Source organism: Monodon monoceros, unplaced genomic scaffold, assembly GCF_005190385.1.
Source record: "Monodon monoceros isolate NGI ecotype Baffin Bay Population unplaced genomic scaffold, NGI_Narwhal_1 Super_Scaffold_19, whole genome shotgun sequence".
NCBI classification, from domain to species: Eukaryota; Metazoa; Chordata; class Mammalia; order Artiodactyla; family Monodontidae; genus Monodon; species Monodon monoceros.
Genome location: NW_021703775.1, coordinates 7,668,855 through 7,691,547, shown reverse-complemented (window position 1 = coordinate 7,691,547; position 22,693 = coordinate 7,668,855). Strand labels below are relative to the sequence as shown.

The 22,693-nt window shown below is 52.7% G+C and overlaps 1 protein-coding gene and 1 long non-coding RNA gene across 8 annotated transcripts in view; one reads left to right on the top strand and one right to left on the bottom strand.

Moving 5' to 3' along the window:
• INPP4A (inositol polyphosphate-4-phosphatase type I A) overlaps window positions 1-22,693 on the top strand; it is a 149,189-nt gene that overhangs the window by 110,508 nt on the left and 15,988 nt on the right. For 4 of the 7 annotated variants that reach the window (XR_003794821.1, XR_003794822.1, XR_003794820.1 and 1 more), the window contains exons 18-24: window positions 543-715; window positions 1,516-1,639; window positions 2,390-2,516; window positions 2,808-2,948; window positions 5,171-5,268; window positions 7,592-7,704; window positions 9,750-9,904. Coding sequence is in view for 4 of the 7 variants with exons in the window: in XM_029231365.1 (XP_029087198.1) it covers window positions 543-715; window positions 1,516-1,639; window positions 2,390-2,516; window positions 2,808-2,948; window positions 5,171-5,268; window positions 7,592-7,704; window positions 9,750-9,904 (931 nt within the window). In the remaining 3 variants the exon portion in view is untranslated. Of the gene's footprint in view, window positions 1-542; window positions 716-1,515; window positions 1,640-2,389; window positions 2,517-2,807; window positions 2,949-5,170; window positions 5,269-7,591; window positions 7,705-9,749; window positions 9,905-18,589; window positions 21,282-22,693 lie in introns of those variants that run through there. The other 3 variants (XM_029231366.1, XM_029231363.1, XM_029231364.1) reach the window with 1 other exon arrangement.
• LOC114900314 lies at window positions 13,467-18,593 on the bottom strand. Its single transcript, XR_003794823.1, has 2 exons — window positions 17,937-18,593; window positions 13,467-17,101 (listed from the first exon to the last, which is right to left on the bottom strand). It is a non-coding gene; the product is annotated as an uncharacterized LOC114900314 (long non-coding RNA).

The window sequence follows — 22,693 nt, the reverse complement described above, 5'->3', positions numbered from 1 at the left end:
GAAGGTGGCGGCGGGGAAGAAAGCGCAGGAGGCGGGGACGCTGAGGGCTGCGGCTGCGTAGGCGGGGAGGGTCCTTCCGCAGTCGTGGGTGGGGCCTGCGCCCGCTGCGCAAAGGCTCGGCCAGGCTGGCTTGGCCTTGCTCCGGAAGCCCGGGGCTCTGCCTCGCCACCTGGATCAGAGAAGCCAGACAGCAGGTACCCCGCGAGGGACGGCGGTGCCGGGAGGCACTGGCCTCCGCAGACACAGTGTGTTCTTGCTGAGTCATGACTCCCAGAGCTCGCTGTCATCTTCCTTGAAAGGAACAGTCGGGGCCATGAGTGTGTAGAGTCCCCAGAGGGGGTGTCGGCGGTCCCCGAGGAGGGCTGATGGTGCGTTTGCTGGAGAAGTTTCAGGCTAGGAGGGCAGAGACCGGGGCTGAACTTGGCGCCACTTCTGGGCCGTGCGGAGGCAGGAGGGTCAGGCGGGGTGGCAGGGCCAGTGCGGGACTGGGGGCCGGGGGCCTTCGAAGCGCCGCCTTCTGAGCCGACCGCCCCTCGTGCCAGGTGAGTGGAGCGAGGCCCTGTACCCCCTGCTGACCACCCTCACGGACTGCGTGGCCATGATGAGCGACAAGGCCAAGAAGGCGATGGTCTTCCTGCTCATGCAGGACAGCGCGCCCACCATCGCCACCTTCCTGAGCCTGCAGTACCGCCGCGACGTGGTCTTCTGCCAGACGGTAGGTGAACCTGTCCCTCTCTGCCGGTTGAGGAAACCAGCGTGGCGCTGTGCCCTCCCGCCTGTGGCTTTGCCCGTGTGGCCTGAGGCCTGGGTGTTGGCCTTGGAGGGAGGGGGAGAGGAGCTGCTGGATCGCAGGTGCTCAGGACGGTCCGGCTTCACACCTGCTCCCTGGGAACCTGCCCCAAGGAGCCTGGGGTCACACCGGCCCTGGTGCCACCTTTGTTCTTCCCTGCAGAGGAGTTCATTGAGGGAAGACGAACAATCTGTTTTCTGGTTTATAAAGCAGCAGGTATTAGACCCGCTCAGGCACAACTCTATTCTAGTGATTTCGATTTCCCTTCAGAGGAGGGAAGAGCTTAAATGAGCATCACCAGTTTTCAGGTGCAGTAATCTGATTAGCAGAGAGAATGGTGGCAGAGGCTTGGTGGGTTCTGTGCGGCTTCCTGTCCCCGCGAGGCCGGGGCTGTGCACGGGGCACCCTGTTCTCCACTCCTGCCCCTCGTCGTGAGCACCGCGCTTTCCAGCCGGCGCTGCTGTGGATCTTTGGGCATAGAGGCCTTTCCTTTCACCGTGGGGAAATCATTCTGGGCTTCCAGAAGGTTCTGGACCAGGAGTGACCCCAAGGTCGGGTCGGAAGCTGAACCAAAACCAGACGGACCTTTGGAAGCGAGCCCTCCCGTGGCCTCTGCACTCCTGGTCCCAGGCCCCGACAGTGAGGGGCCGCTGCAGGCAGAGCAACGCGGGTGCAGGAACCGGGGCGGGCCAGGCGCGAGGTGAGGCGGTGTCTGTTCCCTGCAGCTGACCGCGCTCATCTGTGGCTTTGTCATCAAGCTGAGGAACTGCCTGCACGACGACGGCTTCTTGCGGCAGCTCTACACCATCGGGCTGCTCGCCCAGTTTGAGAGCCTGCTGAGCACCTACGGTGAGCCGCCTGGGCTGGGCTTGTGAGAGCCTCCGTGTGTGGCCCCTCTCGTCTCCCTGAGTGGTTTTCTGGTACACAGGTAACACGTACTGATGAAAATGTATCCAAACACCCCGATACGTGACAACTAAAAAAAGCCCTATATAGTTACACACACACACACACACACACACACACACACACACACACACCCGCTTGTGGCCCATTTCTGCACCCACTAAATTATTAGAAGGAAAGTTGCTGGGTCACACAGTAGGAGTATTTAAAAAATTTGTTGGTATTTCCAAATTGTCTTATAAATGCTCTCTTCTCCTCACCTTCGTTTTCTGTTTATTTCTTCTTAGAAGGTAAAAACGGGTAACTTTTTTTCAAGTATCTGTTAATCTTTGGAGTTCTAAGACATTGAAGAAATATCAAAAGATCTAAAGAATACGGAAAGATCACAACGCCTAAAGAGCCGGCTTTGCCTTCTGAGGTTCCCACATGTAGGTCCCCCACCCCTCCCTTCGCCAGGAAAGGGCCGGGAACTACAAGGCGTGGTTGCACCAGCTGCGCTTTTTAACGTGGCCATAGGACTTCAGTAGTGGGCTTTACTCACGGAGAAGTGAGGCACTTGGACAGCCTCCCCCCAACTCTCACCGCCTCGTCACTTTCACCCTGAGCTCATTGCTGTCCTTCCGTGGCCACGCTGAGTCCAGGGGAGAGCGCAGGTCCCCTCTGCCTGACAGCCTTTCCCTCTCTTGCCTCCAGGGGAGGAGCTGGCCATGCTGGAGGACATGAGTCTTGGGATCATGGACTTGAGGAACGTGACCTTCAAAGTCACTCAGGCTACTTCTAATGCATCAACTGACATGCTGCCCGTCATCACAGGAAATCGGTAGAAATGTTTTTCTGATTCTCAGAACTAGCGCAGTTTTCATCTGTGTTCATCACATGTGATGCACGTTTCATTTTTGCTTTATTCCGTTGCATTCAGCTGGAAACGCTCATCCCAGCCTGCTACACTCATTTCACAGCCCTGTACAGGTCGGTGACCGGCAGCTAGGAGGTCTCCGAGCCGGGCCAGGCCGCTGTCCCGTCCTGAGGCCAGCACGGCCTTCCTCTCCTTGCTCGCCTGTCTCGCATCTCCCTGTCGCGGGCCTGACCCTCCTCTTCTTCTGCGTTTCAGGGATGGCTTTAACGTGCGGATCCCCCTGCCGGGGCCCCTGTTTGACGCCCTGCCCCGGGAGATCCAGAGCGGGATGCTGCTGCGGGTGCAGCCTGTGCTCTTCAACGTGGGCATCAACGAGCAGCAGACGCTGGCCGAAAGGTGCGTGCCGGGCCACCTCTGTGGGCCAGGGGCTGCATCCGTCGGCTGCTGAGCTGCTGGAGAGCGTGTACTTAGTCCTCTTCGGGCTCCGAGGGCCACCTGGACTTTGTTATCCCTCCTTCCTTTAAGTTCAGCCACATACCGGGCTCGTCTTTGGTGCTGAAACACAAAGATGAACCAGACGAGGTCCGTGTCCTCGAGAGACTTGGGCTGGTAGCAGAGAGATGTGGCTGCAAGGATTAAGATGAATGCAGGGAGTAGGGGCCCTGGTGAAGTCTCAGGGGGTCTGGGAGGGCTTCCTGGAAGTGGGTTTTAAAGAGTAAGTAGGAGTTGGTTATATGAGGAGGTGGAGGAGAGACCTGGCGTCCCAGGCCAAGGAGCCTGAACAAAGGCAGGTGGGGAGAAGCCACGTGGGGCCGGAGGCTCAGGTAGCAGGCAGCAGTGGGCAGGGGTGAGGACGGAGAGGCCTGGATGGCAGGCATAGAGCCACGCCTTGGTCCTAAAGGCCTGTGCCTCGTAAACTCCTCCAGGGTCACCTGCCAGGCATCAGGGAAGAGTCACGTGTGCCCACGTGTGCAAGAGTGTGTGCAGGTGTTGGAGAGGAGGAGGGGATTGGGTGTGTGTAGCTTCTAATGACCTTCTGTTGGTACGTGAAGACCTTTCCTGTCACGTCGTTACATGCATGTGATCTCCGTGTTTTAGAACTGAAAGATACCTTAAAGTTCTTGCTGTTAAGGACACGTGGTCTCCAGGACGACATGCCATATTCCTGTTGAGCCTCTGAGCCCAGTGGTCAGTGTCCATTGACCCCCAGGTGTAGGGTCCTCCCCACACGGTCGGAGACCTTTCAGTGGGACAGGACACCATCAGAGTCACATCTGAAGAAGGTCATCTGCCGGCCATGTGCTGGAAAGATGTGAGGGGCCAGATGTGACGAGGGGGTTGTCGGGAAGAGTCCGGGCCAGAGGCGGTGACCTGGGTCAGGCAGGGGCAGTGCAGATGGGAAGGGACAGACTGGAGAGCCGAGACGTGGTCTTCAGTGGGGCAGGTGTGAGAGGCGACGAGGAGAGGAACAGAGCAGGCCTCTAGGTGGGTGGTGAGTAGCGGGCCCTAACCGGGAGAGGGGTCACGCTGGGGGCAGTTGGAGAGCTGGCCTTAGGCTGAGGGCGCCAGCCCAGGAAGCAGAGATCCGGAAGGTGTGGCCAGAGGTGAGGTGCCCGCTTCAGGGAGAGTGGGCAGTGTCGGGGCCCCAGCAAGGAGGTGTCCTCAGGAGGAGGTAACATCCCCTGCGTCTGGCAGCTGCTGTTCCTGACTGCAAGAGTGGTTTCTGAAAAAGGTGTTTCTGGAAAGGTTTCTGCAAAGGGTTGAGGCCAGGCCAGATTGGAGTGAGCAGAGGGCCAGGTGGCGGAGGACATGGCAGTGGACGGGGGACACGGGAGGCAGGGTCTGTGCTCTGCTTGCTTGTCTGCTCCTAAACAAGGCCAGCTCACCTGTGTCCCAGGGCGACCCCCAGGGAGCAGGTGCCTGGAGGAGAAAAAGCCATTTTGGGCATCAGGGGTGGTTGGGTTGCGGTGGACCCACAGGAGGGCATCCTGCCCCCCCGAGGGATGACTTTGGGACTGTGAAGAGGCTGCCATGCACGGAGGTCGCTGGGCAGGAAGTGGTGGAGGGGGCGTGCGTCCAGGCCTGGGGCTCCAGGGCTGCGTGTTTGATGAGCACCTGCGCCTTCCTCACGGGTGGCTTCCCTCCCGATTCCCCGTGGGCCTGGCTCCCTGTGTGGTGAGGGGAGGGCTGGGGCCCTGCACTCCGTCCAGCAGGAACAGCTGGTCGGGTCTGGTCATCCAGCAGCAGGGCGACTTCCGATTTGAAGATGGGACTGTCCTGATTCCCCAGCCAGAGCCCCACTGCCGGCCCCGCTCCCGGGTGCCTCCGGGGTGGGAGGACGGGGACCCGGGGCCGCGCGGCGGGGCTGCCCAAGGGCCTGGGTGTCCCGCAGGTATGCCTGTCACAGGTCACACAGGGTTCCTGCTCATGAAACGTATTCAGACTTGTCACCAACACGGGAGAGATGACCTTAAGCTTGGGGGGAGGAACGTGGCTTAGAATCTTGACGTGCGCCATAAGGATCAAGAGAATCGACACTGTTACCTTTAACGCGGTCACCGTGGCACTAGAGACAGCGACATTAGCCAACTAACGGTGTCCCCCTGTGACCCCTGAAGGTTTGGCGACACGTCTTTGCAAGAAGTTATCAACGTGGAGAGCTTGGTGCGGTTAAATTCCTACTTCGAGCAGTTTAAGGAGGTTTTGCCAGAGGATTGTAAGTATCTCTTCACCACGGCAGGTCCCCACCTGCTGTCTTTCGTCCCTCGAGGGGTTTGAGGTTTGCTTAGCGACCTTCTGATGCTGATGCTGACCCCCCCCCCCCCCCCGCCTCCCGCCCTGTCACCAATGTGGTCGGCTGCTTTCATGCCCGAGGTCACCGTGCAAGACACGAAGGGGCTGAGGACAGACCCTGGGGAGGGCTCGCATGGAGGCTGGGCCAGGGGGGCGCAGAGCCGAGGGGCCCCCCTTGTGTCTGAGGGGCATCTCACAGTCGCCGTGTGGCGAGGCTGCGGTGGCGCGGGTGGGTGACCACGCTGCACGGCCTCGAGTGGCTGGAGGCCGGCAGGGACTGAGGGCTGGCACGTGGGGAGGCAGGAAACACGCCTGGAGCATGGGGGATGGAAGGGTCTTAAAGGCCTGAGCGAAGGGACTAGAAAAACAGGCCTGTGAGATGCCAGAGGAGGGCAGGACTGGAGATCCTGCAGGGCCAAGTCGGGGCCCGCAAGCGAGTGGGGGGACATGGTGTGGGCACAGGAGCTCAGGCGGGGGGCCTCAGTCTCCCCATGAACTGAGGGCATGAACCCAGCACTGGGCTTGGCGGCCGTGAAGGAGGCTTGGGACGGGTGCTGTTGGAGCCGTCGAGGCTCTGGCACTGACCACACATCGGAATTCACTGGGGAACCTGGGAAAATCCTCTTGCCAGGGGCCCAGCTCAGAGTGTAGAGGGTCTGGCCTCGGCCTCGGGAGGTTTAGAAACTCCCCGGGTGATCCCCGCGTGCTGCAACCAAGCTCGAAAGCGATGACGTTTAAGAGGTCAGTAAAATGCTTTTCTGAGGACTCAGCTGAAGGTCGTGGCACCTGGGCTCTCGGGATCCCAGATACCGAGTCATCCTCGTGTTCTTCCACAGTGATCGTAGTGACCAGTGACAGATTTGTCAAGTCCTTGCACGTGCCAGGCCTTCTGCACACTTCCCATGAATTATCTAACTGATCCCACAGCAGCCTTGGGAGGCGGGCTTGGTTTCATACCCATTTGACATATAGTGACACTGAGGCATGGAGGGCAGGTCCCCCAAGGAACCCGGGTCAGGCCAGGTGGCCTGTGGCCAACGCCCACCTTCCGACTGACTGCTCTGGAGGCGGGGACAGTGCCGGCTGCTCAGGCTTGGACTGAGGGGACGGGAGCGTGTGCTGGGCCAGCCCCCTGGCTAGGGTGCCCTGAGGCGGAAGGGCCACGCTGGGGCATCAGGAGCCTTGTGGTCAGGAAGGGGGAGACTCGTGCTCAGCGTTTTGGAGGGCGGCAGTTTCCAGTGAGGCGTGGCCCCGGGGGTAAAGGCCCGGGAAGGGCGAGGCCTGCGGGATCAAAAGCCAGTAGCACTGCCCACGGCCCAGGACGCTGGGGGTGCCACAGCCCGCGTGGCCCTCAGCCCGGTAGTTACGCTCATCCGCGAGGCTGAGGAGATGGGGCCCACCAGCAAGCGCCGCCAACTCTGCTGGGGCACCAGTGTCGCTAATCGGGCCGGAGGTCAGGTCGTGCGTCTCCTCCAGGAGGCTCTGGTTCGCAGCCTCTGGGTTCCCACAGCCCCCGTCACATGCTGAGCCCTCTGGCCCGGTCCCCGGAGCAGCGTGGTGCTGGGCACCGAGCAGCAGCGTGAAGTGGTTGGCATGGGATCCTGCGTGCACCGGGGAGGTTGTGTGGTGGAAACGGGTGCACAGTTTCATCGCACAGTTGGTGGTGATTTGCGGATTCAGGCCCCCTGGCTGTTTTCTGTAGATGTGACCTCGAGGCTCTTCTGTTCTCCTCTGGTGGTCCTGGTATTTGAAAATCCCCGGCCTCTGAGGTGAGGTGGTCTGACTGATCTTCCAGCTGGAGGGGTCCTGGAGCGGCCTGGACACTGTCGCAGTGGAGGAGGCTGCCCTTCCCACCTCCCCCAAGAGTGGCGGCCCCCTCAGTGTCGCCACCCCCGGCCCTAAGCATCCTCCAGCCCTGGCGGCAGTTCTGAAGACCTGATGGATCTCCCTCACTCCCTCCCATTCTCGATGATTCGAGCTCCTCCTCCAGCCCCTCGAAAGAGCTGAAAGGAGGCCAGGTGGCTGCCCTTTGCAGGTGGCACTGAAGTGGCAGTGAAAGTAATGGAGTGCTGACCGTACTGGCCACCAGGCCCAGTCCCTGAACACAGGCCTCCCTTCTTGCTTCAATCACACTGAACCTCCGGCTCCGGCCGGGACTCATCCTTTGGCCGTTTCCGGCGGCGCTGGCTGCCGTGGGCTAAGTCCCCGTGGGCGGCCCCAGCTCCACGACCCCGTCTCTCTTCCAGGCTTACCTCGATCTCGGAGCCAGACGTGCCTGCCGGAGCTGCTGCGGTTCCTGGGTCAGAACGTGCACGCCAGGAAGAACAAGAACGTTGACATTCTCTGGCAAGCTGCTGAGGTGAGGGAAAAAATGTTAATAACAACAACAAATTAAAACCTCAGCCAGGAGTGAAGAGAACAGATTTCTCCATAAGGACACAATGAGAGTTGCTCGTGAGTTGCTTACTGTAGGGCTGCCTGAATGCTGATAAGCCTGACACAGAGTCTACCCCCTCGGACGTGGAGTAACCAGGCTGGTGACAGTTGTCCCCTTCCGAAGCCCGCACAGTCGATAACCAGCTAGAGCTCACGACCTGCTGCATCTTTTAATAGGTTCAAAGGGAGATCTCTGGGACCTCTGCCATCTCTTTAAACAATATTTCTAGTATACTGCTGCTCAGATCTCCGCATTTCCCCTGAAATGAAGTCCTTACAAGACCTCAGATACTTTCTCACCAATTTGTTTGTGGAGTTCCTGCTCTGAGCCCGGGTATCAGAGCAGTTTCACAGCTCGTCATTCACTCACCCCTGATGAGGGGACCAGTCCACACTGGGACTCACACAGAGTTGGAATATTATTAGTCGGGCCTAATTCACACATGGGGAGACCCGCCAGCACCCCGAAGTGGCTGATAGTCCCCCCACAAAGACTGGAGCCTGGTGCTGCAGGCTGCCCTCTTGTGCAGGGATGCACCTGTGGCCACCCTGCTGCACCTTCCAGAACCTCATGGAGCTCTGGATCCACCATCTATGAATGTAACTTTCTTTGACCCTATTTGTAGTTCTGGTTTATGCCACATGTCTGGGTCATGAATTCTCCAGCCTGTGGAATTTAGCGAGCACGTCCCTGTTCACTTCATCAGTTATGATTTTATTAATTCACTCTTCACCTAGCTCAGGGGCTGCTTAGAATCTTTTAAAAAAATTTTTGTCTGTTCTCACAAGATGCCCATCTTCCTCCTGATGGTCTTGGCTGAACTTGTTTGGGTCCTTTCTGTCTTGTCTTTCTTCAGACACAGTGCTTGGGACCACACTGTGTCCTCTGTAGAGCGGCATCCCTGGCAGTGGCTGCGTGGTCTTGGCTGAGGCCTCTTGGCCCGAGAAGCAGGCACGGGGCCATCTGTAGGGCAGCGCCTCTGGTGTTTTTCTGAGAACAGCAGGTCACGGAGCCCACTGGCGTTAGGTCACATGGTTCTTCGTGAGATACCCATGTTGTTCTCACAATGCAGCATCTCCTACGGGTCCACAGGCCCTTATCTGAAGCTCTCGTGGGCAGGTGTTTTAGAATTCACAGGGCTCCACGTTTCAGAAAGGTGATATGGTATACAGTTGGTACCTAGGCGTGTGCTAGGGTGCACATCACCTGTGTGTAACGTGGTGCACGTGGATGATTTCACATCCCCAGGGGATCTGGGGCAGCACCCTGGAATCAAACTCCTGAATACTGTCTTACTGAAAAGTATGAATATGTATACAAAATGGGATAAATAAAAATTGTAGATAGTTTGACATCCACTCAAGAGCTGGTCGTGTTGCCAAACGAGGCTGCCACAAACTTTATACCAAAAAAAAAAAAGTCTTTTGTTCTAGGGCTTTCTCGATTCGGGGACTGTGTGCCTAGGATTGCTCCTAGTAATGCAGAGCAAATGCTCCCAGGTGTCCTTCCATGGGGAGACGAGGTGCCCTGAGGCGGCCTTTTCTCAGCAGGGGGGTTGCCCTCCACGGGAGCCCCTCACTTGGGAGGGGAGGTACGCTGGGCCCTGTACCAGGGCCCCGGGGCGAGCTGGAGGGGAGCCTGGTGGGCAGGAGGTGGCCACAGGGAAGTGGGTCTGCTGAGCTGTTCCCACCTGTGCAGACGAGGAAGCGTGTAGAGACCAGTGGGTCTGTGCTGTCACTTCCAGAAAGGCCTAGAGACTTGGCGGGGGCTGGGCATCCTGGGAGCTCTCTGACCTACCCCAGGGGGTGGGCAGCAAAGGGCTGGTCCGGGCAGAGCTGGGAATGTGGCTGAGCAGACGGCGGGTCCCCGGGAGGCAGCAGCGTCCTGTGGGAGAGGCCCCGGGAGGTGACCCGGGGCAGCGACCTGTCCCGTCTCCCCCTAAGTAAAGCCTGCCTTCCCGTTGGCAGATCTGCCGCCGCCTCAATGGGGTGCGGTTCACCAGCTGCAAGAGCGCCAAGGACCGCACAGCCATGTCGGTGACACTGGAGCAGTGCCTGATCCTGCAACACGAGCACGGCATGGCCCCGCAGGTCTTCACGCAGGCCCTGGAGTGCATGCGCAGGTGAGTCCCCTGGGCCCGGCGGCCGCGCTCTAGTTTGGCTTTGGAAAATTCCTCCACGTCTGCCAAGTCAAACTCCAGGCCCATCACATCCAGTGTCCTCTTTTGAGTCAGGGGGAGAAAAGAGCCGGCGCTGTGTCTGAGTGGGGCTGCACTGAAGCGGGCGAGCCGAGGCAGCGGGGAGGGAGGTGGTGAGCTCGGAGGCGGCTGTGTGGCTGCCCTTTGGTGCCCGGTGTGCCCCGGCCACTCATCTTGCTGTGGGTGCGACTCAGGGCCCAGGCATCCCACCAGGCCCCGGCTGTTCCCATCCCGCGTTGTCTCTTTTCAAACCGAGGGGAGACCGAGCGTCCGCAGGCTGCGCCGGTTGGCTCCGCTTCTCCCAGTGGTGGGCTGGGTTTGCTTTCATGAGCCCAGTGTCCAGTGAGTGTTTCCTGGCAGCAGCCCCTCCCCTGTCCCTGTGCCGTGGCCACCTTGCCCTAATGATATTCTGATTCCGAGGCAGCAGGCGTGTTTGCAGGATGAAACCTGGGACTAAAACTCTGTCCGCTGCCGAGCGATGCCTTGTTTCCGGCACTGCCGGGGAGCACCTCCCCTCACATACCAAAAGAAAGGATAAGAAACATGCTCCTCCTGTCTTCTTCCATGTGGCCGCCAATGCTGTTTTAGTCTCGTTTCCAAGTCACTTCTCCTGAATGTTCTGTACCATTTGTCCTCTCACCAAATTCTTCAAAGCATTCAATTCTCTTATCCTTTCTGTATGTCTCTGCCGTTTCACCTTCTCACAGTCTTACACGAAAGCAGTGCCTGAGCGTCTGCCTCTTGACAGTAGCGTTTTGTAGAACTGGAACCATTTGTTCCTGTTTGGTCTTTCCAAGTTCACCCAAACCTCGTGACCTCAGGGCTGCCTGCTGATGCACTTTTAGAAAGTTCACACTCTCCCTGCCTCGGCCTCAGGGAGGCGGTGGGGTCTCAGCATCCCTGGTGCGGTCAGCTGCGAGGTGGAGGGGAGGACTGCACTGGTGAGACGCAGGCCGCCGGCCGCAGAGAGACGAGAAAAATGGAGGGACACAGCTCTAGCTGTGGGGCAGATACTAGGATGAGGTCCGTGCCGTAGGCGTGCGCCAGGTGTACGGTTGGTACCCCTCTATCCAGTCTTGGCTTTGTGAACACATTCGACGAGAACAACAGTTTGTTCTGACTGTGTCTGAGCACAAAGGTCTCGGGAGACCAGGGAGCAGGTGGCTCCTTAGACACACGGGCGGCCCCATCTGCTGGCCTGCAGCCCGCCAAGGGGCTGTGGGCAGTTACCCACACGTGCACAGGTGAACTGGGAGGCTTACAATACATGAGGCACGCTCACAACTTTGATCACGTGGGTGATTGCTATTCCTTGTAGGAAAATAAGAAAATCCACATAAGCCCCTACCCCAGTGACTCCCGCACCAGCCCATAGCCCACAGGACAATTCTCCATGTTCCTGCTACTACAGGGAACACTGCTAACGTCCTGATGCCTGTTCAGATACGTACGTGTGAGTGTGGGCGTGCTTAACCCACACGTCGGTCAACTTACCCAGTCCCTGAATACTACACACAACATGTGCACGAGCAGACGCAGTTGGATGTGTAGTTCTGCCCACTGGCTTAGTCTGCTGTTCTCTCTCGTGAGCTTTTCTTCAGGTTAATGAATGTGGGCCTTATGTTTAGCGCACCGTAATTTATCCAGTTTGCTGTCCTTGAATCTTTAAGCTGTGTGCAGTGTGCCAGCACTTTAAATAAGGGTGCAGTGAATACCCTTGTGTTTTCTCCTGCCCACGTCTGCCCTGTTGATTCCTTAGGTTAAAGAGTGTACACCCTTGTAAGGCCTTTAATACAAGTTGACAGGTTGTTCCCATACCAGTCACACCCAGTGTCCCGGGGGCCTGTCCACCCACCCTCTGGGTAATCATCCTGCCACTGCTCTGAGCGCTTCTGAGCCTGGGAAGTCGACCTTGCTTTCCTACATTACGGCAGGGACCCCGGGGTCCTGAGTAGGGAAGGACTCTCCTCCCATGGGACGGGCACCATTCCCTTGGCCTCCCTCTGCTTCTCTGAAACCCCACCTGCCTCCAATCACGGATGTCTTTTTTAAGTTTATTTAGGTTTTTCTGAATTTTCTAAAACCTCTGCCGTGAACATATGTTACGTTAATAATCGTTGACGTTATTCAAAACCAAAGCAAAGCTCGATGCCATCTCGCTTTTGCCGCCCTCGGGATCCTCAGAGCACCAGCCCCGGGTGCCGTGCTCGCCACCCTTGTCCACCTGACCTCATGCATTTGTTTCCATGTGACACTGTTACCCGCCCCCCCCCCCCCGACTTCTCTGTTTTTTGGATTATCCCGTGTGGGGAAGACGTGTCTGCTCATAGGCTGCAGGCTCCAGGTGGCTGGTCGGTAGCTGGTGTTTCTGGCTGCGGTGTGGCCAGGAGCCACGGGGCAGCCCGGAGCCCTAAGGAGGCAGCAGGAGGTTTGGCCATGCCCTGTGGTGGTTCTCTTGCTTTCTGGCTTGCGTCTTGCCTGACGGAGGAGCAGAGCACGCAGGCAGCGGGGTGGGGCGGCTGGGGGTAGGTGGGCTGGGGGAGGGGCAGGGCTGACACTCGGCTGTCTTGTGTCCTGGAGGCCCAGGGTGAGCACTGGCCAGTGCGGTGCTAGCAAGTGCTTGACAGCCAGCTCTCTCCAAGAACAAAAACAAAAACAAAACCTGATCTGTCTGGTTTGCCAGTTTCTGTGGCATAAACACTCCTGCCAGCGCCTGTTTCAGGCTGCCGAGCGACACCACGGACCAGGGAGCTGGGAAGAGATGCGCGCGCTTGGCTTTTGCCGTCGGAGCCCATTCCAGCTCCCTGCTGGTGGTGCCCCTCCATCCCCAGTGCAGGGGCCGAAACACAACAGTGGGCCTTCCTAAGTAGCCCCAGTGGCCCCCGAGACTGCCCTGGCCGGGGTCGTGACCCCGTGATCAGTGCTTGTGGCATGAGAAGCGCCCCCCGTGAGAATGGCACATCCAGGGCATCCAGGGTCCTCCGGGAGCCTCACCTCAGCACATTTCTTCGGTAGCACCAAAGGGGGACAGACCCCCAGTTTCCAGTGAGCTGGGTTGGACTCCATTCTTGGTAGACCCCATCTCACAGAACGATGACTCGGAATGGTAGCTTACACCCTGCCGCTGCGAAAAGCCAAGGCGAGTCTGGTGAGGGCTCTGCCTGCAGTTGATACTGAAGGGAAACGGCTATCCTCTGAGTGTTTAATCAGGAGGCAGCTTTGGCGAAATAAGTTGCACCACCTGCCGCTCAGGCACCTGTGAGAAGGTCAGACGCCCCCGACAGTTCTTCATGTTCAGCTTGCTCTTTGGAGTCCACGTCTGGCCGCATGTGCGAGCATGGCAGGGCAGCATGGCGTGTGCTTGGCAGCCGAGGGTGTGAACATGGAAAACCATTTAGTCGGCCTACACGTGTTTGTTTTCAGTAGATTACAGTATTTTTTTCTTATTTTCCCTTCTCTTTCTCTCCTTTTTTTCTTATAACTGCTCGTTTTGTTTTGGTATCCCTTTTACACCCTTTTCTGCATATCATCTTTTTCTTTGTGTTGTGGCTTCATTCCATGTTTTTTTTTAAATCTTATCTTTTGGTTCTCTTCTTTTTTTTCCCCCATACTTTTGAAAAAATCCATTGCATGTATCTCTCCTTTTCCTTTATTTTCTTTCCCTTTTTCTTTTCCTTTCTCCCAACCTTCTTCCTTTTCACAGCATTGGAACACGGGAGGTAGTCACCCAGAAGAACTTGAGCGGCCTGGTGCCCATCCGAGACTTAAGACTAGACCCCAGCCTCCTCTGTTCCATCCCTTTACTAGCTCTGAGCCCCAATTTACTGATTGCGTGGCTCTTCCTGAGCGTAGCATACCTGGTGGCCAAATTGCGTTGCAAATGAATATCGTTATGAGAAATTAACAAATCACCAAAAAATAGTGCCAGAACATGTCCAGCCACCGTGTACCTGACTGGACAGAAGGGACGTGTCAGAGCATGGTCCGCCGAGATGTATTTCATGCCTTACAGTTTGACATTCTGTTGTTCTGAATTGTAAATACCTGCCAAATTATTTCACCAAGAGGATGTGTTCGTTTAAATTCTGTAGAGTTTTCAGTGCTTGTAACATGTTCTTACAGAGCTCTGTTACTGCTTTGTTTAGCTGGCCTGGAATTACTTGTACCAAATCTCTTGCCTTCTGATGTAAAACTATTTATTACCTGTATATCTCTTGTGCCCTGTTTCCTAGAGAGAGGAATTCTGTCAGGAAAGAATTTGTATATTTGATACTATTCTTTAAATGTACTGCTAACCTTTCCTTTCCTTTTGAAGAGAAATGAAAAGTGTAGATGCTTTCTAACTGGCTCATCTAGATAAACCTATTTAATAGGACATGTACTTCCTGCTTTCATTTCAAAGCGTAGTCCCTGAAATTATAGTAGCAAACAGTTTGCAGAATTATAACATTTCCTTGCTTACGTTACTATTTCCAAGTTGGGATGACACAAAGCTGTGAGGACGGTAGCTCATTGTATCAAATCAGGCACATAAAAATAACATATTGCATGTGACTTTAGAATTACTCTTTTAAATCTTTGTCATTAAACTGATCCAGGAACAAATGCACAGAGTAACAAAAGGCTGTTGAAGTTAGATACATTTATTTTTCTTGAAATAGCATTTTTCATCAAAAAAAAAAAACCCCTGCTTCTTTAATTCCAGATTCAAGTCCAGATACCTTTTCTCTCTTACAAATCAAATATGGTTAATAATGAAAAAAAAAAATCAAAATTTACCAAAAAATAAGGTCCACTTTTGGGCAGTTGTGCCAGATGGAGGTGTGAGAGAGAAAAGGTCACTTTGGTTTCTGTTCTTATTGCTCTTAATTTTAACATGGCAACGTCTGTAAAATGGGAGGATTTGTAACCTTAACATTCCTCTGTGGAAAACGGTGGCTAGACACCTCTGAAGGCAGCAGAGTAGATGACAGGGAACCCCACAGATCCTGCATAAGAAACGGGCGGTGGCTTCTCTGTTTTCCAGCTCCGATTATGTTGTGCTTCTGTTTTGGCCTCCAGCTGGCTTTCCCATACATTGCATTTTATGGAAGTGGATTTCTTTTCACCACGCTAGAAACACTGGAGTGAATTTAGAGAAGCTGGCTTTTCCAGAAACTTCACCCCCAGCCATGCACGCAAACCCAGTCCACCACAAAATCTGGCCTCTCCATTCCCTCCCCCCGACTTCCAGAACTGACTCTGGGGTTTCTCTGGTTTGGCCTCAGATCTGAGTCTGGGTTCCGGGAACTGTAGAGGCAGTTACGACTGCAGAAGCAGTGGGTGACAGAGGGCAGGTGCAGACTTTAAATTCTAAGATGAAGGGGCATCCTCCTCCCCGCTGTGTCCTAGACCTGAGCACTGGGGGAGCCTAGGGCCTAGGGCAGCTGCGTCCACTCTCCTCACAAGTGCAGTGTGGTCGCTCTGTCTTTTCTAGAATGAGGTGGCTGCTCTGTGGCAACAGCTCCTGACATCTGTCAGGAGGGAGTCTCTCTCCAGATGCCAAGTGACTGGTGGTGTTAAGTTGTAGCAACATGACACTAGTCACAGGTGAGGTCCTGCCAGCCTGTGACTCTTGTGGAGAGGTGTGTCCACCACTTGTCCTCCTCCACATCAAGGTGTACAAGTCGACTTTCTTCTGAGACCATCTTGTTCCTTTATTGGAAAGAGGGCAGGCAGGGCCCACGGTTCACGTTCCATAGCTCCTAGCCTGTTCTGGGTAAAGCACTCCCGCCGCCCCCGGGGTGACACGTGCTGTGCCCGCCTCTGGGCTGGCAGAGACCATGCGCAGATGAGGGAGGCCCTTCTGACCACACAGAGCGTCCCCTCCTCTTCCCGGGTGCCACCGCCCGCCCAGCAAACCGGGGCCGCGGCCAGCTAGACAAGCGCGCCCCCCCCCCCCCACGGCAACCCCCGCGGGGCCTCATGGACACCATGGCCTGTCTCCGGCTGTCTGCCCCCGGCTGTCATGGTGCCCACCAGGCCTTCCTGTAGGCTTGGCTGCTAAGCTAAGATTCTTGGGTTTTCTCTTCAGGGGTGGGTCAGGAGGCAGTACGTTCTAACTGCAGTCACGAGGTGAGATGGAGACAGCGCACCACGAGATCAGACGAGGCTGGGGGTGGTGATGGTGCTTTAGAATATCTGAGCAAGGAAGCTCAGCGTGCCTTTGAGCTGAGTTTTCATGTCGCCAAGGCCTTACGAAGTCAGGCTAAATATATATTTGAAATCTTTCCTGCTTTAGTAAGTAACAGGCAGGATAAAACAAAGATGGGGAGATGATTCAAGAAAGGGGAGTCACTGATACTTGGTGAAGGTTTTCAGGTTGCTTCTGAGCTAATGCTAGCGCTGAGAAAGTGTCAGTGCAGGTGACTCGAGATGTTCAGGATCACCAAGACACTCATGTGTCCAGATGAGTTCTGAAGGGGAAGATCCCCTCCGGAAAGGAGAAACAGAGCTGTCACTAAAACGAGTTGCCACTTGGGGTTTCAATTTTAATTTTTTGTTTTAAAAAATAGATGTCCTTGAAATAATTTATCGATATAATAAAAAAAAACCATGTAGCTTTGAAATAATTAAATCCCTCTTTCTAAAAATCTATCCAAGGCCACCTCAGTGTGTACTGTAGACTCCTAAAAATAATGCAGCCGTTGTGAGGGATCAAAGTATTCTGCCTTAGGACGCAGGCTGGCCCCTGCGGCAGGAAACGCCAGTTACCACAGCACGGGCTTGCCTCTCTCCACAACTCAGGCCCCCAGCCCCAGGCTGGAGCTTGTCTAAACACTGGGTGATAGAGTCAGCGTGTGATCAGCCTCATTGGTCAGATTTTGTAAACTCAGTCCAAATTCAAACATTTGAGGGAAAATAAGCACAATTTAAAAATAAAGCGTAATCTTGACTGTAATTTCATGTGTAGTATATATTCAGCCAGCTAAACCAGTATCAGCCTCTTTAACATGTAAATAAAAAGGTACCGTCACAGTTCACAAGTTCTTCTTCTTCGTTCCTGAAAGCAGTTTGACATTTACTGCTGGTAGGTAGTTTTTCAAAGGTGTGTACATTTCTTTGTAAATGGAGAAGCCATATCTGAAATAGTCCAATAATGTAAGAGCTTCCAAAGATTAAAGAAGCACCTATATAGCTTCTGCTTTAAACGGAGTATTTTAATCTGATTATTGGATGTTAGACCCACATGGTCTTTACTTACTCTAGGGCTCCCTGCTCGTATGGCCTAGGCGCTCAGTGCGGATGACACACATGTAGCTGAGGGCTTTGAGGCTCTCGTGACAAGAAAGCATATCTGAGTTACTAAATTACTTAATATAACAAGCAGGTGGATACTTTTCTAAAATACCCGAGTTTAATAAAATCACTGTCTTACCAAAAATATTTTTCATGTTCTTAGTAGTGAGACTGTCATTTTCACTTTAAAAGGCTTGAGCAATTGCCACTGATATTTTTTTAAAATGCATGACATAATGGTCTTCATACAACTTGAAATATTTTTTTTAAATCACTGTTTCTTGGTAACTGCAAATTTTACATCTCATAAAGGGGATTTTGTACTAAATTTAATACTTAGTTGATTTAAATGCTAGTCTTAGAATAATATAAAACTATGAACTTATACTGTGCTATATAGGAAGTCGTTCCTATTTAGAATCGCTTTTGCCTGTGAATCTCATGTCTATCAGAACATTTCCCAGAGAGCTCCCCTGAGGCTCCCATTCGGGAGTGTGAGGCCTGCCTGACAGCTCATCCGCCTGTTGAGCATTTGCTTTGCCCACTGGGTTGCCAATGACAACCCTTGATCAATGCAGCAGCAGAAGAGGCTGGTGGCAGGTTCTCTAGGGAGGGGCCCCTGTGGGCTCTCACTGGCTCAGTGGCACTCTTGAGAGAGGTGACCACGAGGGCAGCTCACCTGGAGAAGGTGACCTCGGTGGGGTCACTTCTTCACGACGCCCCAGCGCTGAGAGCCATGTAGCCATCGCACAGCCCCGCGGCATTGCTGTGTGCCCGGGACAGCTGTCTCCCAGGTTGAGACAGCATGTGACAGCCACCTTCTTAGCCAGATGGTTTTGCTACATGTTGAATTCTGCAAGGAAAATCAGCATTTTGAATTGGAGACGGTTAACAGCTGTTGCTAATATAGAAAAATGCAGCTTTTTAAAGGCTTTTGGTAAGAGTAGCACTTTTTCCATTCAAATTGCTATGTGACAGAACCTCTGAACCACTAGTTAGGATAGACCCCTCAGATAACCAGACACGAAATACATGAAACCATTACCTTAAAAAAAAAAAAAAGGTTGTCCTCCACTTCGATACAGTGCTGCTTTTGCAAATGCAAACCTCGCAGTCCCATACAGCCTGTGTCCATCTCTGTGCTTCTTAATTGCCTTGTTCAGAAACCCGCCATCTTACGTGTGTATTGTCGTAAATGAGTCTGGCATCCATTTAAATTAATCAGCCTTTCTTTTAATGCTATGAAAATAATCAGTTCATTTCATCTGAGTTTAAGTCTTTTCTTTTTTCCTTTTTTACTGCTGTCATTTCTTGTGCTTGTTTTTTCCCCAGTGAGGGTTGTCGAAGAGAAAATACAATGAAGAATGTTGGAAGTCGCAAATATGCGTTTAATTCCCTGCAGCTGAAGGCTTTCCCCAAGCATTACAGGCCTCCTGAAGGGACTTACGGCAAAGTTGAAACATGAACACACGGTTTCCTCTAATTAGCTGTTATGTAATAAATGTGGGTACCCTCTAGTGTCATATATGAATTCTTCAAGAAGACCTGAAGGATTGGTTTTTACTTTTATGTTTTTAAAACTATTTCACTGAAGAGTCTATAGAGCATGTTTTTTGCGTTGGAATCCATAGCAGGTAATGTTGGGCTCACTAGTGTGGAGAGTTAACAACTGCCCATTTAAACAGCCTTCAGCCATAACCACACAGATATCAACAGTTACCTGTATGAATCAAGCCAGGTGCGTCTGAAATGCTAAGACTTTCTAAAACGCCCACTTAGGCAGCTGCTCACCTAACTTATTTTTCTACTGAGTAACTCAAAATTGAGCATTGATTTACAATCTACTTTTTAAAAATCTCCATGTAAAACAGTAAATAATAGTTTAAATGATTGGATCCCGGGCAGACCACTAAAATGTTAAATGTTAAGGGAAGTTTTGGGGAAAGACGCTCGCTCTCTCATGCGGCCAGGGCGAGTGCTTCTGGGGCATCAGCCTGCCTGCAACAGCACGGGTGGAAGTAAAGGCTGATAAATCAGCCTGAGATAAGACTTATTAGAAGACAATACCTGCAAAGCCGCCCGCACAGTAGGGGCCACCCCTGTCCCTTAAAGAACAGGGTGTCTGCTCGAGGACATGAGGCCAGCTGGCTCCTGTTGCCTTATGCCCCGTGTGTAGTCCACGGCCCCAGGGCACGTCTCCCCTTCTTCCCCGGCTCCAGGGCACGTCTCCCCTTCTTCCCCGGCCCCAGGGCACGTCTCCCCTTCTTCCCCAGGTCAGGACCTCGCACGTGGTATTGTCTGATGCCTCTCAGTCAACAACGGGGGATTTTGAATAGAGATAGTGGAAGCCTAAATATTTTCAAAATTGATGTCCTCTGGTGGGTTTCCCAATTTTTTGTCTTCTAGAAGACAATACAATCATGTTTAAATGTCTGATGAAAGTGTCTTTTAGGTCTGCAATAATTGTTACTACTCATTCTGTTATGTAAGATGGCTACTGAGGAAGTTGAGATATCTCCTAAAATGAGATTTTGAAAGGGATTAATGGACCATAAAACTTAGGAATTTCATAGAAAATTATGTCTGGTCATCTATTATAAGGTGATGAGTCATCTGCACAGAGCAGAGTTTTTTCTTTATATGTTTTTATCAGTACGTTTACATGTTATTTAAAAGGCTGTAAAAGAAATGTATGTGGCACATAGTCCTGATACTGATCCTAATGACTTGTGAACCCTTAGGAAGCTCCTTTATCTAAAATTCTAAATGCTATTCTTTGGGCTTCTCTAGAAATGCCACTTGGAAACACGTAACAGGCTTGGGCCTGGGGAGCTGAAGCACGGGCAAGACCATCCCTTGGCAGGGACGGAGGGTGGGCATCAGGTAAGGGTGGAACCAGGTGACCTTTCAGATCCTTTCCTCCTCAGAAGTCAGTGCACACCTGGAGCCTGCTGTCTCCTGACGCCCACTGGTGAGTGTGAACTGGTGTGGAGGGTGAGTCGGTGAGGGACCCTTGGTGCTCACCAACCCCTGCACAGCTGGGTTCACTGTGGAGGGCGGAGGCGGAGAAACTTGTCCTGCAAGCCCACTGCACAGGTGGCAGCAGGTGGTGTCAGATTCTCCTGCTGTGTCGATCCATGTGCAAAGACAGCTTCCAGTATGGCTGATTTAGTCTTTCACCTCCACCATTTCATTTAATTTGTCATTTTCTAGTATCTATATATTTCCATCTTTACTCATTTTAACATTTTTTAAAACTCCCTTGTATTTTTAATGTTACTCATACAACTTTCAGATTTTTTTTTTTTTTTTTTTTTTGGTCTGAAGAGCATTACCTGCATTTACCAAAAGGGAATATAGCAAATGTTGTCCTCTGTTAGCGGTTTTGCATGTGGCACCTTTATGTGAATATTTTCCTAATTTTGGCTTCATGTTGGATCACCATAAAAGTCAAAGACTTGGCTAATCACGTAGAAAATATTCAGGTTTCAGTATTCCACCTGAGCGTTACTCCCCCGTTCCTGTGCGGTAGTCAGTCTCACGGCGGCACTGCGCGATTACAAAGCTCGTTGAGTGGGGGCCACGTTGCCCATCGTGGTGGCTGCAGGTACCCAGGTCACACGGGAGCTTTGAGTTTTCAGTTGGAGAAGGAAGGCAGTTGTACAGGTTCCCGTAAAATAGAGGTTCCATCAAGTGCTCCTTATATAAGGCACCCATTTAAAAAGAAACGTTGAGACACTGAAAGCTCAGATGTGACGTGGATTCTGTGAAAGCGTCTGCAGCACAGTTGCCTTTGGTTTCCTTTAAAAACGTACAAATACTGTATAATAACAGTTTTGTCCCTACACAATTGTATTTGCCAGGCTTAGTGCATTAAGGTACTTTTATTTATTTGTTTTGGACAGTATTAATATATATAAACATATAGTTACCGTTTTATATATTCTTAGCTCATTCAAAGCCATGTATGCTGTAAATGTGCTAGTCTTTAGAATGACAATAAACAGCTAACGAGATCATTAAACCTGGTCTGCCTGATTCATTCGGATACATTAGGAGGACTGGTTCTGTGGCCGGCATCTGGCTGGACCATCTGGCTGGACTGCTGGGCATTGCATTGAGTGCTCAGTGTTTGTAAACATGAGACATTTCTGTTTTATAATCCTGTTTTCACTTAGTTGGAAGTAGAGGGCAGTGAGGTGTGGGATTCAGCTTCAGACAGACTCGGATCCCTATCCTGTCCTGCCTTTCACTGGCTGGTGACTTTGAGCAGCTTGCTTGCCCTCTCTGAGCCTCCCTCCACGTGCTGAGTATGAAAGTTGCTGCTTTTGCCCTTGGTCCCAGTGCACATCAGATTTTGCGTACACCCTGTAAGAGTGAAGTTCCTGTCTCCCCCAGCCCTGTGGAGATGCTGCAGTTAAGCCTTCAAAGCCAAATGCTCTGGGAGCTCCTCTTCTCAAAGACAGACCCCCCCAGGCTGGGGAGCCTGACATGGGGCTCAGAACTCTCACTCCTGTGGGAGAACCTCTGCCATATAATTACTCTCCAGTTTGGAGGTCACCCACCCCCTCCCAGGGGTATGGGATTTGACTGTACTGCGAGTGTGCCCTTCTTACTGTCTCGTTGTGGTTCCTTCTTTATGTCTTTGGTTACAGAATATCTTTGGTAGGTTCTTATCTTTTCTTATTGATGGCTGTTCAGCAGTTAGTTGTGATTTTGGTGTGCTCACGAGAGGAGGTGAGCTCAAGGTCCTTCTACTCTGCCATCTTGTCCCAGGAACCGAGGAAATTTTAATCCAGGGTCATTGTGCTCTCCAGATCATCGACCATGACCCACAGTGAGTATCAGAGAAAAATCCCCTTATGCCTCCAGCAGGAGAGAGAAGGAACCACTCGTGAGATCTGCGTGCTAAGTGTGGACACAGTGGGCAGTGTGAGATGATTGGCATCAAATGTTCCTGAGTGTTAGCCGCTGCTCATACCCTCCCACGTCCGTAAGTGTGGGTGGTGTCAACTCTGTGGGTTGCCTGGCCATCCGTTGTGTGACTTGCTGAAATGTCACTCCGTGAATGGTCTGATTCTTCATTACGTTGCATCTTGTGCTCGGCACGCGTGCCCAGGGATCTCCCTTGGATAAATTCCTAGCAGTAGAAATGTACAACTAAAGGATAATTTCAATGTTCTGAAATTTTTGAACTTTTAACACTACCAGAGTACTCCCATAAACTACCACCTGGAGCACCACCTGCCTTTCCCTTTCTCATCGGAGCTGGGGACGGCACCTTGTTTCACTTCCATTCCTTTGATTACTCTGAAACTGGACATCTTTTATACTTATATTTGTGCTTCTACTTTTGTGACTTCGAGTGTACATCTTTTTCATATGACTAAGTGTTTTTAATACACAGTCTGTTCACTCCTCTGTCACATTTTGTGG